The sequence below is a fragment of the Rhinoderma darwinii genome, chromosome 6 (assembly GCF_050947455.1).
Source record: "Rhinoderma darwinii isolate aRhiDar2 chromosome 6, aRhiDar2.hap1, whole genome shotgun sequence".
NCBI lineage: Eukaryota > Metazoa > Chordata > Amphibia > Anura > Rhinodermatidae > Rhinoderma > Rhinoderma darwinii.
The window spans coordinates 80,507,826-80,518,671 of NC_134692.1; the positions used below are offsets into that span (position 1 = coordinate 80,507,826).

Consider the following 10,846-nt stretch of genomic DNA (forward strand, 5'->3'; position numbering starts at 1 on the left):
GTTAAAAAAGCAAGACGGCTCCGCAGCACACATAACATGTGCATGACAGCTGCGGACTTCATTGCGGAAATTAGAATCTCCATTGAAGTCAATGGAGAAATTCCGCCATGAGTCCGCCACTGCTCCGCAACAGACAGAGCATGCTGCGGACACCAAATTCCGCTCCGCAGCCTATGCTCCGCAGCGGAATTTTACGCCTCGTCTAAACGAACACTGCTAAATTAAAGTGTAAGTCAATGGACAAACGGCTCCGCTGTGGATTAACGCTGCGGAGTGTCCGCAGCGGAATTTGAGTGAAATTCCGCCACGTGTGAACCCAGCCTTATGCAGCTCTTATTGAATTCACAGCTAATGGTCATTGTGTTCTGCATAATAAATCATTGGAGACATCATAACTTCTGAGCCCTAATATGCACTGTTGGATATATTTAGTTGTTAGGTAGCAGACAGTAACAGCATTCCTTGTCTCTAGGTTACAGTTTTTTATCATTTACTTAATTGACATTAAACCTGTCCTCCAAGCCGAGACATATATTTTTGGAGACAATTCTTTTTAAACATTTCCAGTATTGCTCATGAGGGTTTTTTTTCCAATCTAGCCTTACTTAGAACTTGTTTGTAGTGGATCTGTTGCCACCGGGTTTCTATTTAGGTAAATGTTTTCCTATCCCTTGAACAGAGGAACTACAGATTTGATTTAGTACAACATTTAGTAGACCAGAACCAATATCAGTACATATATACAACACCAGAACCAAGCTCAGTACATAAATACAACACCAGAACAGAGCTCAGTACATATATATAGTATCAGCATAAATACAGCTCAGTACAGAGATCATTTGCAAATTCAGTTTAACCCCTGCCATATAGGTTTGTACAGCGTAAAACTACAGCTCCCAGCATGGCCTGAACAATGGTAAGGATATGCTGGGAGTTGCTGTTTTACAAAAAAAATCATACCACCCATCATCTCGCTGCAGTTTATACAGTAACTACAGTACTGATTAGAGGAAGAATAAACATTTACATTGAGTGACTCACAGGTGACGACTTCTCAGATTCTAGCCGTTCTTTTTCTCTTTTCTTCTCCATCCGGTCCAGAACTCTATGGTGACATCTCCCGACCACATCCCATTTCTGCAGTTTGCCACTCAGATGTCTTTCAACTTCTCACCTTTCAAACATAAAAGATACAATTCTCATAGTGCCACACACTATGCTCCTAAATATAATAGCACCATACACTGTGCCCATGAATATAATAGCACCATACACTGTGTCACAAACACATACACACACACACACACACACACACACACACACACAGTGCCCCATTTAAATAGGGTCTTCTTTAGATATTGACAACCTATAAACAGATATTGACAACAGAAGGTACATATGCAGTAGTAACAAACCAATGTGATATGGATACTAAGTACTACTTCAATATACAACTAATTGTGCATATTCTATCATTTAGTGACCTACCTAAAAACATACACGTTTGTGAGTGATGATTAATTTTGGAGTATTATTATATACATGTGTATAGCCTAAATCCTACTCTTCTTTTTTGTACTATAATATTTGGGATATATGTCTATTTTTGTATTTGTGTCAGTATATACTGCTCCCAGGCATTGTATTCATACATTTTAAACCTGCTGTGTCCTCCATTGTCCTACTACTCTGTTGATTTTAATTGTCTGTGTACATCTGTTCTTGTTTTTTAATGGATTATTAATTAAAGATATTTCTCATATTGTTATCATTGGATTTTTAGAACAATGGTTATTGTAGTATACTGTAGAAATTGCTCTATAGAGCCCCCTGTAGATAAAGCCCCTGTAGATAATGCCACTCACACTGTTAAAGGGATTGTCCACTACCGGACAATTGGTGACATCCACCGGATAGGTCATCAGTACATGATCTGTGGGGGTCCGACATCCAGACCCTGCACCGTTAAGCCGCTCTGACTGCCTATGGGCACCGGACGTATATGCCGGAAGAAGTTGGCTCCAGACAAGAAATAGCGGCCGAGCTGCAGTACTGTTCAAGTGAATAGGAGCAGAGTGGCAGCTCTGCAGCACGGCCGCTATGCCATGTACAGAGCCATCTGCTTCGGGCTCTGTACATCACATAATGGGCAGTAACATCCGATGCCCGCTGGCTACCGGAGCGGCTGTTTGGTGCAGGGTCCGGATGTCATAGGTCATCAGTTGTCCGGTAATGGACAACCCCTTTAACTAAAAAAAACAATCAAACGTTACATACTCACCTGATCCCGTTTCCATGCCGTCCTCTAGCAACGCAGGCATTCTCTCTAATGAACAGGTCTGCTGGAACTGAATGACGCAAGTGGCGTGATGATGTAATCGCGCCGCCTGCGTCATTGAAAACTGCTGAATGGCAGGGCAAATAACTAATGTACAGTACATACATTACACACTACACATACACTATACATTACACATACACTATACACTATACACTACAACACATACATTACACACTACACATACACTATACACTACAACACATACATTACACATACATATAATACAGACAAACAGTACATACATACCATGCTACACATACACTATACACATACAGTACATACATACATTACATGATACACATACACTATACACTACAATACATACATTAGACACTACACATACACTACATTACACACTACACATACATACAATACACGCCACATATACACTACAATACATACATACATATACACTATACACATACAGTACATGCATACATATACACTATATACATACAGTACATACGTTACATGCTACACATACACTATATACTACAATACATATACACTATACACATACAGTGCATACATACATTACGCACATACCTTTTGTGCAGGCTGCTGCCTATATGGATGTGCAGGGAGACACCAGAGGAAACCACTAGCAAGCGTTGGTGAGTCCATCATAGCAGGATTTCCCTTCAAGTGCAGAGTAGACACCTCGCGCCTCCCTCTCCGTCCCGACACTGAGCAGGATCATATTACGGTGGCCAAAGGAGAGTGGAGAGCGGGGGGAGTGGTCAGAGGGGGTTATTATTGTGGCACAGCAGAGATATGATGTTCTTATGGAGGCAGCACATATTGCAGCTGATAAGTGTAGGGAAACTCGGCCAGCAGCTCTGTAATGCCGCCCCCTCTGAGACTCTGCTGGGTGCCGGCTGAGGCTAGAGGCTCAACTCGCCTCATGGTAGATGTTGCCCTGGCTATAAAAAAATAAAACAATATAGTTAACTTAATCTCTTAATTTCATCAAAATAAATTACTATTTAGAAACAAATCATGACAATGCTTGAAATGTGAAATTCTTTGGTAATTGTTGAAAACCAGCAAATGAGTATACATTTTAAGCAGGTCTAATATATTTTCAAACAATTTTGTGACGCCAAAATAAGAACCTTTCTTAAACAAAATCATGTTTCAACCTAATTAACTATTTCTACATGCAAAAATGACTTTTCATTATAATTGGAGGTAGTGATTTCTGCCCAATTTAAAATGTCCAAGGCTAATATAATCTTTCTTTGGAAGCAATTATTTGCTCTTAGATTAACTAGAAAGTCTATAGATCACCTAAGTTTCTTTATTATAGCATTGATTTAGAGTTCTCCCTACCTTTTCATGCTAAAGCATGCCTTTACAAGAGTATCCTAAATTTAGGTACTAGCTCAAGATAATCTAATTTTCTACTCTACTGCTAAATTTACTATTTGTCATGGTTGGATATACTCTGAAATACTGCACCCAAGTGCAGAATAAATTAACCAAGTTTTAATATAGAAAATAATAATAGATTTATTTATTTCAAGTTAAATTAATCAAACCAATAAAATATTTTTTCTTAATCTTGCAATGTAAAGAATTAATATTTATATCAGAATTTCCTGACTTTTTTTTTTTTTACAGAGGTTGTCGGCTATAGACAATCCCTTTGCACATGCTTTGTTAGGCTCTCCTTCTGGAGCTCCCATCTCATCCCTGCATTACACAGATGATATATTGATTTTAATTGACATTTTGTAAGGCACATTTCATTTACAGCATTGCTGAAGGGAACCTGAGAACTAGGCCACTTCAGACTCTGCAATCGCATCTGATTGAGCAAGGTCCTAACAACAAAACATTTTTGAGGGACCATTCTCTTTTTTTATTTTGTAGGTATTTTTTTTAATGTGACTATACATGTCCAAAGTCAGAAATATTCCAGTTTTCTTATTGGCCACTATGGCAAACATTACAGGCTGACACTTCCTGTCCCCTGAAGCTTAAGGTCCTTTAACATGGGCCCAATGATTGGGCAAACTAGTGTTTATATGAACGATCGATCCCGATCATTGCCCTGTGCAAACAGGGCGACGATCAGCCGGAGAAAGAGCAAATGATTCATCGGCTGATCGTGTTGTTTATGCAGCACAAAATAAATTGTTGTCGTCAGCACATCTCCCTATGTAACCAGGGAAATGTGCTGCCAAATTATAGAAATGCATGGGGACAAGCGATCATAGTAAAAATCGCTCAACCTCATCCATAGCTCCCTGTGAATTTAGCAAACAAGCGCCGATCAACAATTTGTCTCCTTAATCAGCGCTTGTTTTGACTGCCAGGATTGACCGGTGTAAAAGTACCCTTACTTGGCAGTTTTTCTGTGTAGAATGGGGTGGGGTCAGCAGAGTGTGGGGGATTTAATAACAGGCCTATTATAGTATTAGGGCATGCCCCCACGTGGCGGATTTCCTCCGCAACTGTCCGCATCAATGCCGCACCTAATTCGGGTTGCGGATTACGCTGCGGATCTGCCCAAAATGTGCAGTAAATTGATGCGGACTAGCTGCTGCGGACTGCGGAAAAAGTGCTTCCCTTCTCTCTATCAGTGCAGGATAGAGAGAAGGGACAGCACTTTCCCTAGTGAAAGTAAACGAATTTCATACTTACCGGCCGTTGTCTTGGTGACGCGTCCCTCTTTCGGCATCCAGCCCTACCTCCCTGGATGACGCGGCAGTCCATGTGACCGCTGCAGCCTGTGATTGGCTGCAGCCGTCACTTAGACTGAAACGTCATCCTGGGAAGCCGGACTGGAGACAGAAGCAGGGAGTTCTCGGTAAGTATGAACTTCTATTTTTTTTACAGGTTGATGTATATTGTGATCGGTAGTCACTGTCCAGGGTGCAGAAACAGTTACTGCCGATCGCTTAACTCTTTCAGCACCCTGGACAGTGACTATTTACTGACGTCTACTAGCAACGCTCCCATAATTCCGGGAGCCCCATTGACTTCCTCAGTCTGGCTGTAGACCTAGAAATACATAGGTCCAGCCAGAATGAAGAAATGTCATGTTAAAAAAGCAAGACGCATCCGCAGCACACATAGCATGTGCATGACAGCTGCGGACTTCATTGCGGAATTTAGAATCTCCATTGAAGTCAATGGAGAAATTCCGCCATGAGTCCGCAACCAGTCCGCCACTGCTCCGCAACAGACAGAGCGTGCTGCGGACACCAAATTCCGCTCCGCAGCCTATGCTCCGCAGCGGAATTTTACGCATCGTCTAAACGAACACTGCTAAATTAAAGTGGAAGTCAATGGAGAAACGGCTCCGCTGCGGATTAACGCTGCGGAGTGTCCGCAGCGGAATTCAAGTGAAATTCCGCCACGTGTGAACCCAGCCTTATACCTCTGAAGGCCCAGATAAGACAGGATAGCAACACCATACATAGCTCCCTGTGAATTTAGCAAACAAGTGCCGATCAACAATTGCCGATCAACAATTTGTCTCCTTAACCCCTTAGTGACCAGCCCATTTTAGGCCCTAATGACCAAGCTATTTTATTCGTTTTTCTATAGTCGCATTCAAAGAGCTATAACCTTTTTATTTTTTCGTCTACATAGCTGTATGAGGACTTGCGGGATTAGTTGTGCTTTTTAATAGCACATTTTTATTAACTTTTTTGGGGGGGATTATAAAAAACCCCTGAAATTCCGCCATTGTTCTATGCGTTTTTAAATTGACGCCGTTCACTGTGCGACGTAAATAACATGTTACCTTTATTCTATGGGTCGGTACGATTACGGCGATACCACATATGTAGAGTTTTTTTTATTTTTTTTACGACTTTTGCACAATAAAAACACTTTTGAACTAAAATTATTTGTTTTTGCATCGTCGCTTTCTAAGAGCTGTAATTTTTTTATTTTTCCATCAATATAGTGTTTTTTTGGGCTTGTTTTCTGCGGGACAAGACGTAGTTTTGAATGGTACTGTTTTGGGGTGCATGGGACTTATTGATTCATTTTTATTATGACTTTTTTGGGGGGCAATGGAAAAAAATTGCAATTTCGCCATGGTTTTTTGCGTTTTTTTTTTACGGTGTTCACTTTGCGGTTTAAATTACATATTAACTTTATTAATGGAGTCATTACGGTCGCGGCGATACCACATATGTGTACTTTTTTTTTTTTTACACTTTTACTAAATAAAACCACTTTTTATGGAAAAAAATGGTTTTATTTATTTTTTTACTGTACTTTTTATTAATAATCTTTATTTCACTTTGATGACTTATTTTATTAGTCCCACTAGGGGACTTTACTGTGCTATATTCCGATCGCTGCTATAATGCTCTGGTATACTTCGTATACCAGAGCATTATTGCCTGTCAGTGTAAATCTGACAGGCAATCTGTTAGGACGTGCCTCCGGCGCGTCCTAACAGGCATATGTCCAGGGCAGACCTGGAGGCTTTTATCAAGCCCCCGGCTGCCATGACACCCCATCGGAGACTCGCGATTGCATTCGCGGGCCGCCGATGGGTGACAGAGGGAGCTCACTCCCTTGGTAAACAAAGTTAAATGCCGCGGTCGCTATTGACGGCGGCATTTAACGGGTTAAACGGCCGCGATCGAAGTAAACGTCGATCGCGGGCATTGGAGTAGGAGCTCAGCTGTCATCAGACAGCAGAGCCCCGGCTCCTGCCTGCACGGGAGACCCGTGCAGGACTTAGACTAGGCTGACGTGAAAAGGCGTCAGCCTAGCCTAAAGCCCATTAGTGACCGACGTAAAAAGGCGTATTAGTGGTCACTAAGGGGTTAATCAGCGCTTGTTTTGACTGCCAGGATTGACTGGTGCAAAAGTACGCTTACTTGTCAGTTTTTCTGTGTAGATTGGGGTGGGGTCAGCAGAGTGTGGGGGATTTAATAACAGGCCTATTATAGTATTATACCGCTGGATGCCCAGATAAGACAGGGTAGCAACACCATACACACAGATAAGGCTCTGTATGCATCTCGTCATTACTTCCTGGTTCCTAGGGGACAGGACTGTACTCATATTCGATTCATCGTAGCTACTGTAAAGCACACACACACACACACACACACACACACACACACACACACAGTCTGTAATGTAGCTGACCCTGGGAAGTTTTCAAAAAGAAGTAGTTACAAAAAGTTAAAAAAAAGAACAAACACATTATTTATCTTTTACTTACACCTAATCAATAAAACTGAATGGACATTAACTTTGAAAAAGTCTTCAGGAATAAATAATCTTTATTAGCTTATATATGTCTATCTACCCATGGTAATGGTAATAGGAATGTCACATAATAAGCTCCAATAAGGCAGGAACTGGTGTGATATTCATTGCAAAAGGCTGTCATCTTTGAGGCACTATATAAATAATGAATTTACTATAAATAATAGTGAATTAAAACACATTTTATTTATGTTTGGTACAATGTGATACATTTCTCGATAAATTTAGACTGTTTATAAAGGTCACTCTACACTTCTCATAGTTCCTATTAATTTCACGGAGAGTCCCCAATCACACACTTCATGCTCTCCACTGGAGGGAAGCACAAAAAACAACCCATGTTTGATGTCAGTGGGGATCCCAGCATTTAGATCCCTACCAATCAATCTTCTGTGACATGTAATAAGGCAATTCTGGGGTAAAACCCCTTCAATAATTACTTTTCTCCAACCTAATCTTTATATTTTAACAGTTCTCTACTAATTTCTTTGTCCAGCTGTCAGTAATAAGTTCCGTTGTTTTGCATTAACTAAATAATTAATTAAGAATAACCGAATAGTTGGATTCTCAGTGCACATTTTATATTTTCTTTACTCTGTTTTAATTAGTTATTCGAGCCTTCAAGAAGCTCCACAAATAACAAAGTCAGCCTTGTATTTTGTTATGTGAACTCCATCATAGAAATTGATGGGAGGGATATAATTCTTTAAATAATCAATTGCTCTTAGTGAACAATGATTTAAGGTATTCCATTTTCTTCATGTTAATTGCTTTTTCTACTGAAATTATATGTTTAATATCTTAAAATGTAACATTTGTTCTATTATTGCTTAAGCTTTTATAGTGTCTAGATGAAAAAAATCACATTGTAAATTAATCTTCACTTGCTTTAAAGCCTGAATATTTTGTATGTTTGTGTAGGCTGCACTAGTTCTAATTGCAATCTCTTCCTTCCATAAAGGAAGAAAATGAAATCCCTGCAAGTGTCTTTGTGAAAGAACCAACACCTGTTCCCAGTATAACAGAAGGTCCAGAAGATCTCACTGACCCTAACAAGTCTCAGGAGGAGACCATGCATACAATTGACCTTTCTTCAGATGATGAAATTAATCATGAGGATGATGGCCATGATGACAGTTTGGATGAAAAATTTGAGCCAAGCAGAGCTGAGAAAATGAAAAGATCCAGTCTGAAGAAAGTAGACAGTCTGAAGAAAGCATTTTCACGTCAAAATATTGAAAAGAAAATGAGTAAGATCAGCACTAAAATTGTGTCCCCAGAAAGAAGAGAAAAAATTAAAAAGTCTTTCACCCCATCCCAAAATAAAACCTCAAAAAGTTCATCATTTAAAGTTCCAATAGGTTTTAGCGTGAAGAAATCTAATGATGAAGAAATTCCTCTGGAAGGTGAGGTTAAGTCCCCAAGTAATGCTGAAGAAGAACAAGCTGTGGATGTTCAGAATGGTAGCCCAATGGATGAGAAGCCTTCTGAGGTACTTCCTTCTAATGAGGAAGTACAAATTGTTGAAGTTTCAATAGCTAAAGAGCCTAAAACAGAAGAAGAGCAAGACTTGAGGAAAAACATTGAGTTATCGATTGTTGAAGATGATGAGGAGAATGAAATAGACTTTGAAAATGAAAACCCATTTAGCCCTGAGTACAAGCCAAAGCCTGAGGAATATGAAGAATCTTTTGAAGCATCTACACAGTCAACTGCTCTCCAAATAGACCAAACTGCATAAAAGTTGTCTCAGTATACAGTCACCTGGTTATAAGTGGTGACTTGCACAGAGATGTTTGAATACCTATAAAATATTGTGTGCTAATATGATGGAAAGGCAACATTAATCTTTAGATTAGTTTAGAGGGTAGTAATGTGTTTAGGTAAAGGACCCTGTCCATTACCCAGTAGACTAGTGATAAGTTAAAAGTTTTTGCTTTTTTCATAAAAAGTAATTTGTTTTAAACGGCAGTGGAACACTAGAGAATAACACATTCGCTTGTTAATTTGGATAAATCTGTTACCTATCTATCTATCTATCTATCTATCTATCTATCTATCTATCTATCTATCTATCTATCTATCTATCTATCTATCTATCTATCTATCTATCTATCTATCCTATAAACATACACTCTATAAGATAATAGGAATTTAAGGCTAGTCATTATTTTGTTACTAAACAGATGATAACTGCCTCATGGGGCATTAAAGAAAGTAAAAATGAATATATATATATATATATATATATATATATATATATATATAGAGAGAGAGAGAGAGAAAGAGAGAGAGAGAGATATTAGACTGGATGACCTAATATGTTATCTGTATATTTTATATATTTAGGTTACTTAGACTAGGTCTCAATGTCGCCGTGTGTGCCAATCTGACTTATCTCATTACAACATATGGGACCAATGTTTTAGGGAACACCAATTTTTCATATAGATAGTAAAATAAATTGTGTCCTAATAATGCTACACTAACACTATAATAAAATCATTCTATGAAATAAAGGCATTTTTCTTTCTTCTTTTTTCAGTATATTCTAAGACAGTTACATTTTCATTTTATGTATACATGGGCACACATGATGAGCACGTTTTCTTTAAGCAAATAATGGAAAAGAGTGCTAGGTGGATATGCCACATGCCTGCCAATGACCATTACTATTTATTAGTTATTAGGGTTGACATATGATATTAATAACCCTAATATTTGGAAAGGGGAAAACTTATTCTAAACTTAAAGGAATTTTCCAGCCAATAAAAATTGATGGGTTATCCTCAGTATATGCCATCAATAGCTGATGGGTCGGGGTCCGAATCTCGGGACTCCCGCCGATGAGCCGTTTTGAAGTGGCCACAGCGCTCGTATGGGCGCTGCTTCCCCTTCATTTCTCCTTGTTCACTGTGAGTCGTCAACACGCATTTAGTGGCAATTCACAGGTATTGCAGCTTTTTTTCCATTCACTTCAATGGGAGAAAAGGCTGCAATACCTGTGAATTGCCGCTAAATACGTGTCAATGATTCACAGTGTTCAAGAAGAAATGAAGGGGAAGCAGCGCTTGTTTGAGCACTGTACCCCCTTCAAAACAGCTGATCGGCGGGCATCTGGGGAGTCGGACCCCGACCCATCAGCTATTGATGGCCTAACCTGAGGATAGGCCATCAATTTTTATTGGCTGGAAAACCCCTTTAATATCCACTAATATATCAAAAATATGTTTTGGTTGCAGGAAACTCTTA

At 39.4% G+C, this 10,846-nt stretch overlaps 1 protein-coding gene across 1 annotated transcript in view; it reads left to right on the forward strand.

Moving 5' to 3' along the window:
- CAVIN2 (caveolae associated protein 2) overlaps nt 1-10,545 on the forward strand; it is an 86,089-nt gene extending 75,544 nt beyond the window's left edge. Inside the window, exon 2 of the mRNA XM_075829972.1 lies at nt 8,556-10,545. Within this exon, the coding sequence (XP_075686087.1) occupies nt 8,556-9,335 (780 nt within the window). The 3' untranslated portion in view covers nt 9,336-10,545. The remainder of the gene's footprint in view (nt 1-8,555) is intronic.
- Nucleotides 10,546-10,846: the final 301 nt, after the last annotated feature.